Source organism: Mixophyes fleayi, chromosome 3 (genome assembly GCF_038048845.1).
Source record: "Mixophyes fleayi isolate aMixFle1 chromosome 3, aMixFle1.hap1, whole genome shotgun sequence".
Classification (NCBI taxonomy): Eukaryota; Metazoa; Chordata; class Amphibia; order Anura; family Limnodynastidae; genus Mixophyes; species Mixophyes fleayi.
Window position 1 is genome coordinate 63,184,532 of NC_134404.1, and position 22,161 is coordinate 63,206,692.

The window sequence follows — 22,161 nt, forward strand, 5'->3', positions numbered from 1 at the left end:
GGAGAAATAAGATTATACAGTTGACTTAAGATTATTATGTTTTAAATGGTAGCATATATTTTATATTATTGCTTCCCAAAAATAACCATATTACTCACAAATTTATTTTTCAAGATATAAATTGATAAACAAAAATGGTTATATTAATGCCATTGTTGTGTGGAAATAAAATAAGAAACAATAAGAAACATTAGATACAATCAATGAAAAAAGGTAATTCACTACATAGTATCACATAAATATACTGGACAACAAGACCAACAAACAAACACAAGCTGGAGGCACAATTGAAAATACCTAAAAAAAATCAATAGATGATAAATGATCAAGTAAGTATCACTGACACTAACAGATGATAACTGCGATGCTATGGTAATATTGAGTCAGATTTTCCTTATTTGTCCTTATGTAAATATTGATCATCTTTCTAATATGAACACTTGCTGTACTGTATTTTTTTAAATCATGTTATACATGGGATTGTGGCCTTCTATCACCAGCTTGCATATAATAAATGTTTGAATCTTAAATTTCCACCAATAAAGTTTAGTGAGTCATTTAATACTACATTGTCATTTTATTTCAGATGATTTTTTTTCATACCTTTGTTCCTGAATGATAATTTAATGCTTTTGTCTTTGACATTGTTCTCTGCACCATCTCTGTGATCTGATAGAGGAATTACATTACAGAGACATTACATTATTACATTAGTATCATTACAGCTGTCATCATACTAGTAATGATCTTATTCTCACTTCACGCGGAGCATGTCTATGTACATATTACTCTACCAGTCTAGCTTCACAGTGACAGTTACTATTTCTATTCACTCACCAGCGCCCTGATTACTTCCCTCTAGATCTTTTGCCTCTTTTTCATCTTTAAGGCCTGAAAATACATTACACAAGGCAGAGATGGTTGATTTTGGTTGATCATCCAATTTTGGATAGTATTAACAATATTAAGTAATAATAGATGTTTTTACAATTAGAAACAAACTAACATAGCAAGATGCACATATACAGTATATGGTTCTAATCAGAAGAATGCAGTTGGCCCTACAGAAAAATTTAGGAATATCAGGTAATATTAGGCACTTAGAAATAAACTGTTGTTCATTCCAAAGCTAAACCCTATGGAAAAAAATGCAGCGACAATGGATTTTCAAAATGTAGAAAAATATATGAGGGTGAGATAACAGTCAAGAGTGGATTGGCTCTTTATGTAAGTACTTGTATCTCCACCGGCAAGGAGAAATTAGTTATTTTGGTTAAAGCTTAAACAGCTACACCTGGGCTGAGAATGGTACTTATTAAGGGCCTGGGTCAGATTAAATTGTTGTCAGGTTAGGTTACAGTTTTAGCTTTAAATTTGGCTAATCAAGTTACCCTTCATAAGAAAGAGGAAACTCTTCCCATTAAAACAAAGAGTTTACATCATGAGAGGTACGAGGGGCTTAGAGGAGCCTCATTTGAAGCATTGATCTTTGACTGTTTTTTTCACTGGTAAAAATAGCATTAGATCAGAATTGGTGAGGTAACAATGGGCCGCTCAAGGGGATACTGTACAACGTCACTGTGCAAGAAGAATGCTCAGGTATGATCACATGTATTATTTTCTCATTGCTTTAGCCCTTGCATCTCACACTTCATAACCCTTATCTAAGCATTGTCTTATTCAGTAAGCATAGCTCACTGTAATGTCCCAATGACATTGTTTCTGGTTATCATACTGGACTTAATAACTGAAGAAAAATGTGTCATGTGGCCGAACATTTATACACATGAAGTAAGAAGAGAGTTGTTCTTGCCCCAGTAATTGGTACCATTGTCCTCTCTCCATCAGCCAATGACAACAGAATATAGTTCCTATTTGTATATACTTTCTTCACAGTTATCCTCCAGTGCAGGTCTGTATCCATTCCTAGAGTATATTAGGGGTAGCTATTTACTACACAAAAGTTGAAAGAAATCAAATTGTGCAACTAATAGATTTCAGCACCTCAACAAAACAGTTCAGGGTTCTTATAGAGCAACTGCCAAGTTCTAATACACAAATTAAGTGCAAAAAGCAATATAGAGTAGAGGACTGTAGTACTCACACAGGTAGTAGGCACACAGGTAGAAAGGCAGGAGCGGAAAACAAAAAAATCCAAGTAATATCTTCTGCCATAGCTTCAGATGGTGATGTAGTGCCATGATATATGTAAGCAGAATGAAGTAACTTCCTGGTTTAATATTGTATTAGCTACAAGAACTTTAAACTGTGATGCAAACTTATACCTGCAGATAAAAATTCTAGATATGATAATCTAATACACCATATAAACACTATACTAAAGGAGCCACTTGGGTGTTAATGTATGACCTTTGGTCAAGCTAATTACTTCCTACTAGACTTTATTACATTTTACAATGGAATGAATAATAATCTTAACACATGATAAAGCTTTCATTTACCGCCACACTGCTTACTTTTTTAGCAATGGAAGCAAAATAGTTTAACTATTTTGATTGGATATGATATAACAAATGAACAACAAATATTGTTTCATTCCCTGCAATTCATAACATTATATTTTGTTACTTTCACACTCATATTTCTTTACTCTGTATTTGGAATCATCTTTGATTTTAGCTTACATTTACATTTAAAAAAGTATAGCACACTTTTCAATAGCTTGGAATCACATTTAAAGAGCATAGCAGACCCCTCCTGTTAAGTGTATTCATTTATATACTCCAAGTATTTTGCAATTTGCAAAAGCTGGAACATCTCCACAAATTCATTGAAATATAGTGCAAGATGTTCTTACAAAGTTCACTCTACCACTTGTCAAGCTGACTTGCAACAATTATTTCACAATACAAACCCCTACAATTTACTCATGTAGCCCTGTTCCTCCGGGTACTACCCTGAATCTAGAGGGGAGGGGGGTGTTATACCTCACAAATAGACTCACCTCAACTTTTCCTGGTTTTCTTCTCGACACAATGACTGCATCCAAATCAGTTTTGCTCTTCAAGTTTTAGGCCAATGCAGTGTCCACCAGAGGTTGATTCGGGAAACTCCTATCTGACTGCCTAAAAACCACTTACAGGAACACACACACACTCACAGGTAAAGGACATAAGCCAATTGGCATGTTTATTAATATACAATACGAGAGTATGCTATGATGTATACCAACCTACCAAACAGGTGGCCATAAAACACTGTGGCCTAGTGGTTAGCACTTCTGCCTTACAGCACTGGGGTCATGAGTTCAATTCCCAACCATGGCCTTATCTGTGTGGAGTTTGTATGTTCTCCCTGTGTTTGCGTGGGTTTCCTCCGGGTGCTCCGGTTTCCTCCCACACTCCAAAAACATACTGCTAGGTTAATTGGCTGCTATCAAAAATTGACCCTAGTCTCTCCCTCTCTGTCTGTCTGTGTCTGTGTGTGAGTGTGTGTCTATATTAGGGAATTTAGACTGCAAGCTCCAATGGGGCAGGGACTGATGTGAATGAGTTCTCTGTACAGCGCTGCGGAATTAGTGGCGCTATATAAATAAATGATGATGATGATGATGATGATGATTCTGAGCAGATACCCTTAGACTCTCCTCAGGACTCTATGAGTGCCCAAGTTGTTGACAATGATGATGATGATGATTTAGACTTAGAAACCTAGGATGCTGCTCTGGAACTTGAAAATGTGCAAGAGGATGAGGGAGATAATTGTGGATTTGAAAGTTTATGTGTTGTACTTGAACAAGATAATGAGGATGATGATTGTGTTGAAGTAAGGCTGCTACCAGTGGTACCACCCCATGCCCATGATAATCGTATTGTCATGCCAGGGCATAAGACCAAAAAAAGAGCCTCTTGTGTTTGGACATAATTTTATCCCAACCTAGACAAGATTTGTCAAGGCATCTGTAGCCTTTGTGATGCCAAATAAGTATATGTAAGTAGATGTAGGGACATTGATCATCTAAGCACCTCCTCCCTTTTACATAATTTGCAAGGAGTTCAATCACGTCATTTTTCAAAAGATGGAAAACTGTATAGTAGCAATCAGTCCAGCCTCAGCTGAATGGATAGACACCTCATGCAATCCTCACCGTCAACAGCTTCATCATCCCCTTCCTCATTATTAGTATGTAATCCAGCATCCAATTTTCAAATTCAAACTGACTTCCCTAATACAATCCATGATTCCCAATAGGCATCCTTGTGCTCTTCAGCTACTGCTGCTGTGGGTGATACATCTATACAGAAGGGAACCAAGAAGAGTAAGCATCGTTTTACACAACTGTCTGAGAAGCAAGCGTTTGAAAAAGATACCAAGTATGACAGACAGCATCCTGTTGCAAAGTGGATCACTAAAGCCATAACAGCTATGTTAGCATTGGATATGTGTCCAACTTCTGCCATCAATGCATCAGGTTTTAGCCGTTTAGTTGAGGTCATGTGTCCATGCTACCAAATCCCATCTCAATTCATTTCTCCCAAACAGCAAATTCCTCAGCTGTACCTGGAGGTTAAAGACAAAGTTATTCAGTCTCTAGTAAATGTCATTGTACCGACTATCCATTTAACTACGGTTATGAGGACAAGCGGTACTGGTCAAATACCGATAGTGAACTTATAGTTGCCCAGGCTACTTGTTATTTGGTTTATTTCATATTTTGACATACTCTATACTTTTCAGTATCAATAATATGAGAGAGATGAAATGTTGATAGGAAAATATAAGTAAGATAATATATTGTAATGTATGAATGTATATTTTACCCCTCCTAGTCAAAAGATTTAATTCTTGGGGATATATTTACTAAACTGTGGGTTTGAAAAAGTGGAGATGTTGCCTATAGCAACCAATCAGATTCTAGCTTTTATTTATTTATTGCATTCTACAAAATGATAGCTAGAATCTGATTGGTTGCTATAGGCAACGTCTCCTCTTTTTCAAACCCGCCGTTTAGTAAATCTAGCCCTTGGTCTTCTGTCCATTCAGTAGGTGGCGCAGGAAGATCATTTATTTACTATTGTTTATTGCCACCATATTATGCAGAGCTGTACAGAGAATTAGTGTAAATCACAATAGTCCCTGCCACATTGGAGCGTACAGTCTACATTCCCTAACACACACACTAGTTTCCATAAACAACATATCGTTGAAGCCCCCTTTCCACTGCACCATCGCCCTCCAATATTAAAACTTAAAGACTGTAAATAAAATAAAGACTCGTAAATAAATTGGCAAATAGGTCACAGTCTATCAAAGTAAATTGATGACGGAGAAAGCAAACTGCGAGACAGCTACAACGACTGAATACTGAACCAAATGAGTGGATGGCAAAATGGCACTGAATCCACTAACCAAGGATAAAATCCCTTGCTTAATGGTCGGCACTAAATCTGGCATCAGAGTGACTACAGTAGAACCCCCACTAGGCTCACATTGACCTGCCACACAAAACAGGTCAAGGGGTCCCACACACAAAAGAATCAAGAGCCATCTTTGCCTCAAAGGGGGCAGTGATCTGCAGCCAATCATTGAGAGCACTGTATGTATTGGTCATTGATCACAGTGCATTCCCACCAGCCTGTGCCTGCTTTGTGTCAGGGAACAACAACCGGTAAATCACGACACCCACATGTACAACTAAACAACTTGCAAGATCCCCAAGGTCGGAGGAAGGCATTTTGCACAGACTAAATGAGGCAGAACCACAACCAAATAAGTTTTATATGTTTAACCAGGACACTCCCCCACCAGATACCATTGGGTGTCAGGAGCCTACAGAAAAAACTTAACCCTTGCAGGCAAGTGTTTTATGCACATGAGCACAAACTAATGTGTCTAAGTGCATTTGGATCTAGTGTCTCTCTTGACATTATAGTCAGCAACTAATTAACCTACCTGTATGTTTTTGAGGTGTGAGAGGAAACTAAAGAACTCTGAGGAAATACAGGGAGAACATACAAACTCCACACAGATAGGGCCCTGGTTAGAAACAAACTCATGACCCCAGTGCTGTGAGGCAGCAATGCTAACCATTGTGCCACAGAGCTGTATTTATACTCAGTGACCTGGGACAGGATAAATAAATCATATATTAAACTGTACAGTTTCTATCCAGACAAACTTTATTGAATTGTGACACTATTTTAGCAACAATGGGTTTCATTTAGAGTTGGGCGTTAATTCTTGTGGCATGAATATATGCATTTCTTTATTGCACATTCAACAAATATGTGTCCTTATCTGGACTTGTGTGTATTATATACTTGCATCCCCTTACATCTGGAGAAGAGGAACAGTGGACAGCAATTGTAAGTTGATTATAGTAAGGGCAGTTAATGTAAGTGTAGCACACCTCCTGACCTCCTGGAGATGTTAGACGTGTACACATCCCCAAAAGCACTTCTTAGAAGACTTTTTTTGTGTGTACTGGAGAGCTGACGCAAAGAAACATTATGATATATCTATTAGAGATGAGCCGTTCGGACTCGGAGAAATCCGACAGACCCAAGATTTGGGGTTCCGATAGATACGAAACACGACTCGATTCTTCACAACAAAATTGGGTCTGAAAATGAAGCAAAACATAATTTGAAGGAAAATATCGAACTAAAACGCTTGTAATACAGGAAATGCGTCATTGCAGTGGTGGAACTACTATTGGTGCAGCCGGTGCGGTGCACTGGGGGCCATGGACATAATGGGGCCCACTGCATGGGGAACTAGCGAACTGTGGGCCTCAGTTCCCTCCTCCCCAATTCCCTGCAGCGGGGCCCACAGCTCGCTAGTTCCGCCTCTGCATCATTGCACCTCCCTTTAATATCCCAAGCTGGAACGCATACCGCCAGAGTGTGCATTTGATAGTGAAGGTGCGTTGTTGAACCTCCTTGGTACATGCCTTAGCTACTCATGGGGAATACACACATGCTAGACAGGTGTCCCAATGGCTCACCTAGGAATCGCTTTGTTTGGTTATAGTGAACACCTATTTGTGTACTTCCAGTTTAATGGTTCCAGTGTGGAATGCATAGTGTTTGGCGTGCCTCATAGAGAATACAAGGGAGCCACTGCCTCATATAATTTGCAATGAAATGCAGACTATCACCTTTTCATAAATCAGGAGCTACAGCTGAAGACAGTCTTAAATGACACAAGAAGTCAGGTAACTACATATGGTTTTATTTTGTTTCTTTTTATAAGAAAAAATGTCTGAGTACAAAATAAACAAAATGAATACAAAGCTACATAGAACACATGAAAGGCATATGAAAAAATATATCATCTGACATAATACCTTAGAGTATGTAGTTAGACAATGACCATATCAGAACATTTGCAAAATGTGTTATTTTAATATCTGTCTTTTCTGTTGTCCTATGTCATTGTCTTGACAAAGGTCCAAATGTAGGACCAAAATGACGACTAAAATCTGAGATTTGGAATTGAATTAAAAGAAAATGAAAGCAGAAATGGTGATTGAATGTTTTAGTAAACTGTCATGTATTTTTGCGGTTACTCTGTCACTAATTTTAGCCAGCCAGCTCGCTGCAGACTATGGGCAAAATTAGTGAAAATTTGGACAGTTGTAAAGAGATCATTAGAAAATAGACTGAAAATGACTGTAAATGAATGTTAATGCTAAAAATAGCAATATAGGAGCAAGCCAGCTCAAATCACATCATTTTTCACAATTATTTATTCAATCTAGATCCAAAACTAAAACCTATAATGTTTTTGAGCCAAAACCTGTAACAAAACTAAAATATGTGGTCTGTGCTTATCTTTAATATCTATTCACATTACCTATTTGTCATTTGCATTAGGACTACTGCAGGTGATAAGGTAAGGTTGTCATTTAATTTTTAAAGAGATAAACAATGAATGTGGAAACATTTGTGTTTAAATACATGCGACATTCACCTTTATTAATAACTGTCAAGTTACTATTCTCTCTTGTGTATATGACACTTCATTACATTATAATATTCAGTATAAAGATGGTAATGCGACTTTAGCGTTTACTAACACTTTCAAGCCCCAGACATATGTAAACACAATTGTTCATCTGACTACACCTGCTGCAAATACTACTGTTTTTGAGTTGTTTGCATCATAAGATACATGTAACTTAAAGGTAAATATGTAAGTACTAGAGATGCTCAGGCTCGGTTTCCAGAGAACCGAACACACCCGAACTTAGCAGATCTGTGTATTCTCCTCAGGATATGTCATTTCTGATAAAGCCACCAATATTGTGAAAGCATTACAGCTGGGTGAATTCCATCACATTCACTGGTTTGCTCACACAATAAACTTGGTGGTGCACGGCTTTTTAAAAAATGACAGGGACGTGCAGGAGATGCTGTCTGTGGCCAATAAAATATCTGGACATTTCCGGCATTCGCAAATAGCATGTAGGAGATTGCAACAGTTACAAGAGCAATTTAATTTGCCCTGCCACCAACTGAAGCAAGAGGTGGTGACAAGGTGGAATTCCACCCTGTATATGCTTCTGCGGATGGAGTAACAGCGAAAAGCCATCCACGCTTACTCCACAAGCTATGACATTGGGAAAGGAGGGGGGATGTATTTTACTCAAGCGCAGTGGAGATTACTTTCCGTGTTGTGCGCGGTTTCTGAAACCATTCGAAGTAGTCACCTGTGAAGTGAGTTCAGACACTGCTAGCTTGAGTCAAGTGATTAGACTTTTGGAAAAGCAGCTTGAGAAACTGAACGAGGAGATTAAACAAAGCAATTACGCTAAGTATGTCGGACTTGTAGATCAAGTACTTTATTCGCTTCGCCAGGATCCAAGAGTTATCAAAATCTTGAAATCGGATCACTAAATTTTGGTGACTGTGCTTGATCCTCGGTTTAACAGCTATGTCTTCTCTTTGTTTCCCACTGACTCAGATCTGAAGAGATGCAAGGAACTCCTGGTGAGCAAGATGACAGCTCAAGTGTTACGTGACAGGACGGCGACTCCTTCTTCAGTTTCTCACTCAACTGTTGATAGGAAAAAAATTAGCTTTCCCAATAGACCCAGGGATGATGCAGATGACTCAGTACAACATTTTGACATCTGGTCTGGTCTAAAATAATTGACGAAAAAACGTAATACCTTTGCCGTAACTCCACCTGATCCTACTATCAACATCCAAAGGATGGTGGAGGATTATTTTCACGACACCATAGAAATAGACACATCAGACTATCCCTCTACATACTGGGAGGAAAAAAAGGGAAATTGGAGACTCATGTACCAACTCGTTGTGCACTGCCTAAGCTGCCCACCCTCCAGTGTGTACTCGAAAAGAGTTTTCAGCACAGTCGGGAACCTCGTCAGTGATCTGCGTAGGAGCCTACTTTCTCAAAATGTGAAAAAGATGATGTTCATAAAAATGAACTTCAGTTTCCATGAGGAAGACCTTTCCCGCCAATTACATGAAAATACTGAGACTTCTGTAATGGTGGATTCCAGCGGTGATGAATTAATAATGTGTGAGGATGATGTACAAACTGATGAGGGTGAGGATGAGGCTGAGGATGATGACAACAACATCTTTCCACAGTAGAGTTCATTAACAGCACTGTTACCTTGGGTGCCTTAAGCCCATTGTTAGCTTGTTTTATGGGGGTCCAAACAAACCAAGCACATTAGCCTCAAAAGTGGCGCTCCTTGCCGCTGAAGTGCTTGGTTTGCTATGGTGTGCATGTCCTTTTTAAGATCTAACATAAGGGAGGGCCCAAGGACAATTCCATCTTGCACCATTTTTCCTTTCAGCTACCGCTGTGTGCCAATGTTACCTACATGTGTTATATATAAAATCTTAGACACCCATTGATGATGCAGATAACTCAGCACAACATTTTGACATCAGGGGTTAAATGTATCAAGCTGAGAGTTTTCCGGCGGGTTTGAAAAACCAATCAGATTCTAGCTACCATTTATTTAGTGCATTCTACAAAATGACAGCTAGAATCTGATTGGTTGCTACAGGCGACATCCCCACTTTTCAAACCCGCCGGAAAACTCTCAGCTTGATACATTTACCCCCTGGTCTTGTCTACTGTAAAATAATTGACCAGAATTAGTGACACCTCTGTGTAACTCCACCTTATCCTACTATCAACTATCAACATCCAAAGAATGGTTGAGGATTATTTAAAAAATTTTTGAATGGTATAAAGACAACAGTTTTATTAACAAAGAACAACGTTTCTTGCATAAGTAATGTAAACATGGTGTCTAAATAGACGTGTATATGTATTACCTTCCATATTGCTGCTGCTTCATCAGTATTGCACAAAGTGTTTCTAATCCGCACTTTACATCAAAGGTACCTAACTATATTATAATTTTCTGTGAATTGGGGCTGATTCGCAGCTCAGTGATGAACTTGCTTTTTGCTGTGAATTACAATGGCTCTTTTTAGTGCATTGGCTGGCACTCTGGATTAGTCTGGGTCTAATAAAAGCAGGCAACCCAAGGGGGGGGGGGGGGGGGGCAATGCTCGTGACCATATATTAGCTGTAGAAATACCACAGTTATCCAAGGAACGGGAGGAGCGTTCAAATGAATCATAACTGATTTCATGATTCAAGGACAATTCCATCTTGCACCACTTTTCTTTACTGATACTGCTGGGTGGCAATGTGTCCTAGATGTGCTATGAACTGCCGTGTGTTTAAGTCATTGCTCTGTCGCTAAGCATCCAGCCAGGTTGCTGCAGTCTTTGTTTGAAAGTGTAAGAAAATAATATTGTGACCTGTGAGGTGGTCAAAATTGACTGCAAATTACATGAAATTAGTGTTATTGAGGTCAATAATAATGTAGGGGAAAAAAGCAAAATTATGTGATTTTAGCAAAAAAAATAAAGATTTTAGAACAAAATAGGGATCCAAAACCAAAACCAAAACACGAAGTTAATCCAGATCCAAAACCAAAACCAGAACCAGAACATGGGGGTCAATGAACATCTCTAATAAGTACACTTTATTTGCAACAAAAAAATGACACCTAATGATTTGTGCTCAATCGTAAATGATATCAACTCTGAAAGAAGACCATTTTTTTACAGTGCTACAAATTCAGTGTTGTAACAATTATTTTGTAACACAATATCTAAATGATAGAATAATAATCCGGAGAAAATAACTGCAGCATCTTTTATGCCTGGTGACAATTTTCAAATAATTTCCACGGCAAAAATGCTGTTTTCAGTTTAATAAGTGAAACTATGTTTTATGCAACTAAGAAAACAGACAACCCCTTGTCCTCAAGTTTAATCAAATTAACCTAACATATTAACATCCCTATGCCCCCCCTTCAGCATTGTGTCCTGGGAGGTCGCCTATCTCGCACACCCCTAGTTATGGCTCTGCTAAGAGTGGGTAAGCTGTGAAGTCAGTATAACAAATTGAGTTAAAGCCCTCTGCCAGTGCTATTGCTGAGCTGTTTACAAAAACAAATATGTATTAGCGATCGAGTCTGTTCACAATCCACCAAAACAGCCAGCGGGGAGTGAAAGGAATCTCTTATTTAAGGTATAACTTCACCCAAAACTGAGACAGAAACAAAACAGAAAACCCTGCAGCCGGCACAAATGTAAAAGGTATTGCAAGTCAGACCAGAAGGTATATTTAATAAACTGCGGGTTTGAAAAAGTGGAGATGTTGCCTATAGCAACCAATCAGTTTCTGGTTATCATTTATTTAGTACATTCTACAAAATGACAGCTAGAATCTGATTGGTTGCTATAGGCAACATCTCCACTTTTTCAAACCCACAGTTTAGTAAATATACCCCAAGGAGTTTAGGATCAGAAACAAAAATAGGTACAATTTTACAAGGATCAGGTTGCAAGAATAAACCACCACTGGATAGGTGTAGCTTTAAATTAATAATAGTCATGTCACATTTCCATTCTTGCAATGCACTATGCCATTTTCAGGTAATATACTGCATAGTTTTGACAAGTTTTCAATTCTCAATTTCTTTTTTAAATGCAGTACCGTATTCAACCAGCAGATGTCATTGCTGGATTTCCCATGGATACTCTACAAAAATCATATAAAAAATTAATTAATTCATAAACTTCAATTTCCGGTAAAAAAAAAAACTAACTTGATAAAATGATAATAAATTAATAAAATGGACGGTTTTCCCCCCAATTCTTCTGTTTATTTATATTAAAAAAGTTCCTTAAATTTGTCTTGTGTGTTTTTTTTTAAAACAAACAAATAATGAAAATGTTGTCGAAGTCAGCAAATTGGATAAAGTCATTTCAATTAATATCAAGCAAACTTGATTGTCTTAGTCTGAAATTATGCGTAGAGCACGCTACGGCGTGGAAGGGTGTATCCAGCTGCAACATGTGGCAATAACAGTTTTTACACTTTTGTATACATTCGCACAAACACACACATTTGTAAATAGTAAACATTAATCGTAGTCGCAACACATAGTTATTTATGTCGAAATATAGTAGTGTTTATGTGTAATATCATAAGTTATATGCAAATTAGTGATACATATGGTTCCGGTTAAAGGAAATGTGTCATGTCTGATATCATATTAATCCCCTTTACATCAGCAGCTGTTCGGTGCATTCGGCGAAGAGATCGCACATTGCATACTCTAGTTATTGATGTTAAGGAATAAACCTTTAATATGATGCTGACTATAAAATGCTAACAGACTAGTTGTAACTGGAGTCTTGGCGGGAAGAAAGGAGCACATCCCCTGGAGAGATGACCTCCACCTTTGGATTCTTTAGTTTGAACTAGTCTATGATCTGCAACCCCCTGGACCTTCCTGAAGCCTGGACCAATAGAAGCAAGCCATATCATCTGCATTGTTTTACTGTATTTCTGTTTGCATATAAGCAGTAGCTTTCATCTAGTGTTCAGTCACATTGACCACAGACTTCAGACCTGAATGACTGTTCACTGGATCCAGAGCGCCTGCGATAAGTAACGGCTGTACTTATTATCATTTCGCTTGAATTGTTCTGCTACTTTTTGAAAATAAATATTTGTGCGTTGGAAACACAAATCGAGAGTCGACAATCGTTATTGGATAGCGTCAAAACGTGCATAACAATGTGTATTCATGTTCATTTGTACCAAAATGAAGGGAAATTTTGACTAAAAAAATAATATATAATATGCATTTGTCCTGTACTGGAGAATATCTCACAGACATGTTTAAACATAAGAAGGTTTGTGATGAGGGTAGCAGGGCTAAAGTAATTATGACATCATCCCCTGTTACTGTAGTAAACGAGGTACAGTTTGTGTGGGGGAGAAACGTTTTCTTTCCACACACACTATTATGGGCTCAAAGTCATTGTGCCATTATCAAATTATCAGATACAGCCACAATATTGCCATAAATCATTACATTTTGCAGACAATAAAGTAGCGTGGGTTCACCATGATTTCACTATTACCAGCACTAGGCTTTGCCTGCTGGTGGCACTATAGCTGGGAATCCAGCCGCATGGGGTTCCCCTGCCATAATGACAACCAACCCCAGAACTGTCAGCACCAGCCTGCATTCCCTAGGGAGATGTGGCTCTCCAAACCCCACCTAGGGGTACTCACCCCTGTGCTGAAAACACTATGGCCATTCCCACACCCCTGGGCAGTGTGTGGGGGGTAATATTAATAGTATAATGCATCAAAGTATTTTGTCTCTGTGCACTACAGGTCCAAGCATGACCAGGCCGCCATTAAGTGTCTGGTCATGTAGGGGCGTGTAGTACTATAAGCACAAGCAAACCCATGGCTGGAAGTCCATGCTTGGACCTGTAGTGTCCCAAAGAAACATATAAATAAAAGACAGACAACAGTGTAAACATGATTTTTAATGCCATAAATACACCCCTACACACCCATTGACCATGTTTATTGGTCACCTACATCGAGGGTCTGTCATCTGTAATACATTGCGTGATTCAAATAAAACCAAAATCCTGGTAGATGATGCAAAACAGCTCCTAAGAGCTCCACAGCAAAGCATCAATGGACCTATTTATAAAACGCAGGCAATACAAATGCCTAGCGCACTCATAGGCACGTGAGCCGTGTAGGCAGTATCGGAACACAGTCTTCCGCAGTCAGATGCAGTGGTACGCCACGCCAGCTTTTACAATGCGCAAATGGCTTTACTGCCGATTTCATCTATTACCGTACCTTGAGATCCAGACCTTGATGAATTCGGGAGTGCGCAATGTCAAATTGCATGCATATAATACTGAACTCGGGTTGCGCTCAGAATCAAGTCCTGGCTGCCATTAAATGCTTGACATGATGATGCTTTCTGAACTAAAAGTGTCTTCCAGAGTATGCTGGTGCTTGAAGATCATGCACTGGCAGACTGGGTCTGTTGTAACATGTAGTTTCACAAAACTATTTAATAAAAAATAAATATAAGCTTTAAAACTATTGTATTTAAAATAAAGAGCATGTCTGCCTTATTACCCTTGTCATAATACCGTTGTTGGACCCATAACAGAGATTTAGCAAGTTCCTTTTATATTTTATTTGATTTAGTTGGCCATTGAGAGATAACATTTTAATGTAGGTACATTTTTTGGGAAACCATTGGTGTTGAGCAGTAAAGATTGAAATTTGTTTTTCTAGGTTCGTTCAGCCCTTTTCTGAGTGACAGCTAGGTTAATAAACACTATATGGAGAGTAGCTGTATGAGCTTCCCATAAAATAGCCTGCAAGATTATCAGGGATGTATTGTTTGTTTTATAATCATCAATCACTTGAGTAATTTCAGGAATGTGCTCCAGTTTAAGTAAAAGCTTGTCATTGAGATGCCAGCTAGAGTGATCAGAGAAGAGGTGGGGAAAGGACAATTTCAGTTTCACCGCTGCATGATCAGTCCAGGACACGTGGAAAATCTGCATGGTTAATTGGATAACAAGAAAATAGTCAATACAAGAGCGGAGGTTGTGTGGGGCCAAATAATGAGTATAGGCTTTGGCTTTTGGATAAGACATACGCCAAGCACCATAAAGATTATGCAGCTGCAGTTGCATTAGTTTAACTGTGTAAGAAATGAGCCTAATAGTAAGCCTGCTGCACATTAGGGGCATATACAGAGGTGAGGGTGATAGGCGTCTGCTAAATTAGTAAATCTACCATGGTTCACCATTGCAAAAATATAACATTTGAAAAAGATTAAAAAATTCTCCCTCTCTCAGTGCCCTCATCGTATAAAACAGGAAGAAAGTTTGCAAGTCTACCCGAGGGTCACTAAATAGCTAACCGAGCTCCAAGTAAGAAATACTATTAAAAAGCCTGTAAAGAACAAGTCATTTCGAAAAACATATAAACAAATATCATAGTGACTGTCTAAAGTGTCTCAAACTTACACTGTACAGTTACAGATCATTGGTAGGTCCTGGAGAAGAATACAAGCGTAGTTGATCATTCCTTTCATCACTCTGCAGCTGGAGCTTGAGGTCTTGGCTGAGTCGAAGAGGCAAATTGAATCACCGCTGGAATTTCTTGGATTATTTCAAAGCATTTAAAGAGGTCAAAGCCTTGCTCCAGGGATTTAATGGAATGGCTACTTCCATCTTTTGTTACAATTAATTGAAAGGGGAAGCTCTATTTATATTTAATGGAGTGGTTTCTCAAGGCCTTCATTACATTTATCATGTTTGGCCGTCTCTTGAGTGTAGTTGGAACGAAGTCTTGGTAAAGTTGGAAGTGTGAGCCAACATAAGCCATACCTGGCCAAGGCCATTATTTTTTTCCTTCATTTTAAACTAATGGAAGCAGATGATAAGCTACGAGGCTGATCGAAGTCTGGTTATGAACAGTGTGCCCTGTGTGCCCTTTCTAATTGTAGCATATCTTTAGGCAGATCAGGTAGCATTTGGAGAAAAAGCCTGTCCAGATATTCGGGTAGGGTATCACTCATGACAGTATCTGGAACATTTTTAATGCAGATATTATTTTGTCTATTGCGATTATCAAGGTCTTCCAGATGATTTTTGAAGGATTAAAATTCAGACCGTAGATCTGTGAGATCCTTGTCGGTGGTATTTTGATGATGGCGAATTTCAACCAGTTCTTTTTTCATGGCGTCTGTACGTGAGTCTAGTGCTGTGAGTTCAGATCTGAATTCAGATGCAGTTCAGAGGCATGTTATGAGCTGTATGTGGGGAGACCATGGAGCGGTGAGTGATCGTTGAGTGATCGTTGCTGTGGACCAGTACACCTGATCAGGTAATTAGTAGCTTAGTTGAAGGCTGTGAGGGAGCTGAGCATATCCCCTTAGTGTCGCTTGAGTGAGGGCTGATGACAGAGCACCAAGCAGAAACTCTGCTGGCTCAACCAACAGTGATAGCGTTGAGGCCGCGATCCCTCGAGGCGGGGGGCAGTTCCCAAGCAGGGTCGGAGGGCAGAACTTCTGTTAGCGGGGGAAAGGGAGCAGCGTAGTCGATTGCAGGGTAGCCAGATGCAAGCCCCAAGAACTCTGGATGAGCACTTGTAGTAGTGTGACGTCCTCAGGCAGTAGGAGGACAGGCTGCAATCCTCCACCAACAGTCCAAACTAGGGCAGCGGCGGGGAAAAGAGTCTGAAGATCGTAATTAGGTAGGCCAGCAGTTGGGGGTAAATTAGTCGGGTAGGAACTGCAATGGAGCAGGATTGCTGCAGAATTAGTGGCGCTATATAAATAAATGATAATGATGATGGCGATTGATCAGAGCAAGTGCAGAGTTTACAATAGAGACTCCTTACACCGATAGTGTCCAGGTCATGCACCCTTCTGTATTTCTAACAACAAAGAGTGACTGGATATCTGAACCTGATAGCATATTATTATACTCTACCTAGGTTATCTATGTTGTGTGCTACTACCATAATCTTATTCGTTACTTCAAGTTGATTGTTTTCTGTGAACATCGCCCCACGCTCCCTCCCAAAACTCAGATGTACGTCCTTTTTATTTGTTCAAATTGTTATTTCAAATTTCTTAAAAACAAATAAAAAGTTTTTTTTTTGTTTTTGTTTTTTAAATAAAACAAAAGCACCTTCATAGCACAAAAGCCCTATATACTGGCACCTCATGACTATTGGTAAAAAAATATAGTCCTTTTGTACTGGAAAAGATATTCTGCTGTCACAAACTAACCGGACTATAGCCCTATAAATGATCCCTCTCCACAACATGAACATGATTTTAATATCTTGTTTCATAGGCAGCAATCACATTTTGTCATACAAGGAGAATAAGTGTGCCTTGCCAGCATTTTGCTAGAAACGGCCTGTTCCACCCAGCTTTTCCCATCAGAAGATGCTAAATTTTGCACCAAACTCAAACGGCTAAAGGTACAAAGGTGGCTTTTTTGGGCATACGCCAGCCTCTCGCATGCTCAGAAAATGACCAAGAATATCCACCAATGTCCCCTCTGCTTACCCCTCCACATGTTTTACATGGCACTGCTTAAATACTTAAGTACCGTAGTTAAAGGGAGTACAGTTGCTATGGGTCACTCTTATTAGACGTAGCTGCACTCTCTGCAACCATGGTTCTTCTGTCTTTTGCTACCCCTTCCCCCCCACCAACAAGCAGGATATTTCTCTGTGCCTGTGATCTGAAGAGCAATCTAGACAAGCAAGGGGACAGTGGCGCACGCAGGGGGGGTTTCTGGTTCTCCAGAAACCCCTCCCCTCCGCGAACCAACGGTACTGTACAGCAGCCGCGGCGCTGTCAATGAAGCGTCCGCGGCAGTGCTGTATTGTAGTATAATACAGCACTGCCGCGGATGTTGCTTGACAGCGCCGCGGCTGCTGTAGAATTCATACTCACCGAAATGGAGCTGCTTCTGGGGGGGGGGGGCAGAAACCGACCCTTCTAAATCCTGCGTTCGCCCCTGGGAGATATGTAGAATACTTCTGGACATGTGACATATTCAGCTTTACAGATGATCTGCTAATAGTGCTGTGTATGTTATCCTCTGCATTTTAATTGTCCTTCATTTTCTGCTATAGCCAACTAAAAGATTTCTCACAATCATCTGTCTAGAAACATTTGCTCTATTCAGCTCCCATTGGTAAAAAATGTTGAAAGCAGGCATTCATCAGAACAGCTGAGGCATTGATGACATATCTGCACCATGTACCAACACTGAAACAATGCATCCACATTCATATTGCTATTGTGTAGGCAACATGTATCTCAGCATTTATTTATATATGTGTGAATGGTGAAAGCCTGGAAGGTAGGATGTGCATGCATTAAATCAGGTTCACCGTTTGAGCGGCTTCATTAGGAAATTCCTTGTAAGTTACATAGCCTGAGTAATTTGAATTCTGATGTTTGCTTTAGGACATTATCAAAACTATTATAATGTTTCTTCTTGGGGTTCTTTGCAAGTGGGAACGGAAATTCCTGTAATATTAGATAACACTCCTAGCTCAGAGTACTTCTCATATGATGGGGCCTCAGTAAAAGGTCTTTATATTTATATTTTAGATGACAAGATCCCAGAATCTTGCTGAAATAAATAGAGCACTGTGGTTAGCATTGTGGCATGGTGGCACAATAGTTAGCAATGCTCTCAGACCTGGGATCATGAGTTCGAGTAAGACAAGGTTGCAATATCTGTGTGAAGTTTGTATGTTCTCTCTGTATTTGTGTTGGTTTTACCCATATGCTCTGGTTTCCTCCCACAGCCCAAAAACATACTGATAGGTTAAATGGCTTCTGACAAAATGGACCCTAGCCTATGTGTATATGTGTTAGACAATTAGTATGTAATCTCCAATGAGACAGGGACTGATGTGAACGACTACACAGTGCTTTACAGTGCTGTATAATATAATTGGTGCAATGTAAATAAACAATAATAATAATAACGGCTGAGGAATATTATATGTACAAAATGGTTTTGTGGTGCTGGTTTGTGTGTGTGTAGTGTGTGTCAGAAGCACTGGGAAATTGGCAAATGAAAGGTATTTGTGCCCCAGGCTGTCTGTCTTATATGCTTTTAAACCTCAGGGAGATTGCTGGTGTTTGGGAAAAGCTTCCAAAAGAGTATGTACAAAAACTGGTAAGGGTCCCTGGGGTGTAAATGGAGAGAAAAGGGTGGGCTCCATTTACAAGACCCAGTCTGAGTCTTTTGTTCTGCTAGTCTGCCAGCAGACTGATTAGTGGCTACACCTGTGAGGTGTTTTAGATCAGTCTAAGTCTCTTAGATCTGGGGAGAAGGTTGGATGCCTCCTGAGAAACATTGCAAATGGTGACCAATTAGCTCTATAATATGTATTTGTGTGGGGGACACAAGGTCCTTCACAGGAGATAGGGTATTCCTGTGTGTAAAGCTAGTGCCAGACAGGCCAGGTGCTTATTTTGACGTTTTCTTTGATTTATCTGTTTAATAAAACTGGTTGAGACCACCTGTACCAAAACCTTGGATTTGTGTGGCTTCTCTGTTGCTGTACATTACCATCTACACCAAGAGATGGCACCTGTTCCCCTAACCCAGATACAAGTGGTAGAGGTAACAAATTACTTTTTTATTAACTTATTCTAGTGATTTTAACTCTTAATTTCTGTTCTTATCATCATCATCTTTATATAGCGCCACAGAATCTGCAGCGGCCCGCAATCAACAAAAAATAAACTGAAAAATATACAGAAAAGTAAGGGACAATAGAGACAATAGAATTAGTAAAAATCATTGCAAGAGACTATATTGAAAGCAACTACATAAGAAGACACAACTAGAATATTATGAAACATTACAAAGAGGATGAGAGGATTTGTAAGAGTTAACACTTGTGAGAGGTAACACTAAAAGGATTAGGGTAGAAAATGGAGACAATAGAGGTGAAGAGAAATGGGCAGGTGGAGCATGAGTAGCGGATTGTCTTAGGATGGGGCCAAGTACGCAGGTGTAAAAAGGTGAGTTTTGAGGGAGCGTTTGAAACATTCGATGATGGGAGCAATCTGATTGGCTGGGGCAGGGAATTTCAAATGTGGGGAACAGCATAGACAAATTCCTAAAGCAAGGAGTGTGAGGTGGTGACAGATAATAAGGAGAGATGAAGGTCATTGACAGAATGTATTGGGACGACTGGGGGAGTATTTCTTGACAGGTTGGAGTTGTAGGAAGGGGAGACATTAAAGAGTGCTCTGTGAGTGAGGGTAAGCAGCTTGAATTTTACTCTGGAGGGAATTTGAAACCAATGGAGGGTTTTACAGAGAAGCAAATTGAAAAAGAATCTGTTAAGAAATATAGTGATCACTGCTGCATGCCAGATCAGATGCCAGCAACCTTTCTCTGTCAGGCAACAGCGGATTTTTACCCTGATGAACCAAGTATATGGTGATCACCACCACATGCCAGATCTGATACCAGTTTCCATTCCCTGTCAGATGACAGTGGATTGTGCTCTCATGTGTTTGATGATTTGATGATCACATCTACAACCGGCATCCTTTCCCTGTCAATCAGCGGTAGAGTGTGTCCTGTTGTGTTTGGTTATGTGTTTAGTGTTCTCCACGGCATGTATGACCTGTTACCAGCATTTCTCTTTATTCAGTGGCCATGTATGTACTAAGTCTCATGTATGTGCAGGATGTCAGCTGCTACTCTCTGGACTAGCTGCCTAACAACAAGAGCAGCATCCTCTCCTCCCATGCAGTCAGCGCCTCATTGATTCAGCTGCTTGCTATGTAAATAGCAACCAGCATCTCTTCAGGTGTCACTCTGCCGGCGTCAGCTGGGCAATTAATTGCTCCACTCATGCAGCTAATCATTCTGCAATATGTCATTGGTTCTGCTGACTTTATAAACCCCTTCCTGTTACCATACCAATGCCGGTGATAGTGCCTACACACCTAGTGTACCTTGTATCTTGAACTGTTCTGTTCTCATTGTTTGACCCAGATTGTTTAAAGGATTCTCTGTATTCTCCTGCACTTGACTTGTTAAACTGATCTGCATATATATCTCTACCTGCCCTGACCACTGGCTTGTTTAAAGGAGCTGTTGTATTCTCCAGCTCCTGACCTTGGCTTTTTAAATGGATTTGCATATATATATATCTACCTGTCCTGACCCCTGGCTTGTTAAGGGAACTGCTGTCCTCTACTGCTCCTGACATTGGCTTGTCTATTACTCTGCATTAACACTCATCAGTCTGATTCTCAGTTTACTCTGCTGTTACCATCTAGGTTGCTCACTACCTCCTAACATGTTCGGTTCACTCCACTGGGCAGTAATGAGATCAACAACTACAACTACCCGAGCTTAAGTCCTGAGGGCAACTGAGTACTGTGGAATTTTCTTATCTTCCTCCAGTTCTGGTTAAATACTGTGCAACGTATATAGTTCCTCGGAAAGGGGGTGTAACGAAGCGAGTGTGATAACACCGTAACCTTCCCGTTTCTTGTTTCTCACATAATGTGGATTATAGTCAGTACTTTTTATAGCTCTTGCTTTTGTTGCCCAGCTAAACAGACTACAACTGCATTGTCTAATTACATGTGAATAAGGGGACATTGTAGCTCATTGTAAATATGTAAATTGTGTATTGTATATTGATGATATTGCAGTGAGGTTGTTATTCATTGTTTTTAAAGTGGAGGCAAGTGGGCTATGGGTAAAGATCAGGTGCTGTCCAGGAGACAGTTCAGGGGGCTGGAGCTGCATTCATCCCCCCCTCCTTCCTCTACAGGAAGCATGGAACAGCTGGGGACAAAGTAGTGTAAGGGGTTAATTTTAGGAGGAGCTGACTGTGACCCTATCTTTGAAAGTGGGGAAAGCCAATTAGTATCCATTGTTCTCCACAGGACTAGTCCAGACATTTTGTCTGCGTTCCAGCAGGAGGCTCCTTTGGAAGCACAGCTCCTCTCCACTCCCACCTCCAACCCCCTGATCCAGGACCTACAATGTTTAAAGATAGAGAGACCCAGGTTTTTGCCGAAGGAGGGGAAACACTGTGAAAATTTGATCCTAGATATAAGGAGCCACTCCAGGGTGAGAGGTGGTGTTCATTCTGGGATTTCATTCATGGAAAGTGCAAGTTCTGGTTTTTGAGTTGTCGTACTCTACCAGTGTGTACATATGCAGCTGAGAGAGATCTATGGGTCATCAAGTCTAGACA

General features: G+C 39.8%; 1 protein-coding gene across 1 annotated transcript in view; it reads right to left on the reverse strand.

Moving 5' to 3' along the window:
- Window positions 1–22,161, reverse strand: part of LOC142143128 (kyphoscoliosis peptidase-like) — a 91,028-nt gene that overhangs the window by 25,178 nt on the left and 43,689 nt on the right. Inside the window, exons 2-3 of the mRNA XM_075200841.1 lie at window positions 838–891; window positions 604–669 (exon numbers count right to left, since the gene is read on the reverse strand). Coding sequence (XP_075056942.1) covers window positions 604–669; window positions 838–891 — 120 coding nt within the window. The remainder of the gene's footprint in view (window positions 1–603; window positions 670–837; window positions 892–22,161) is intronic.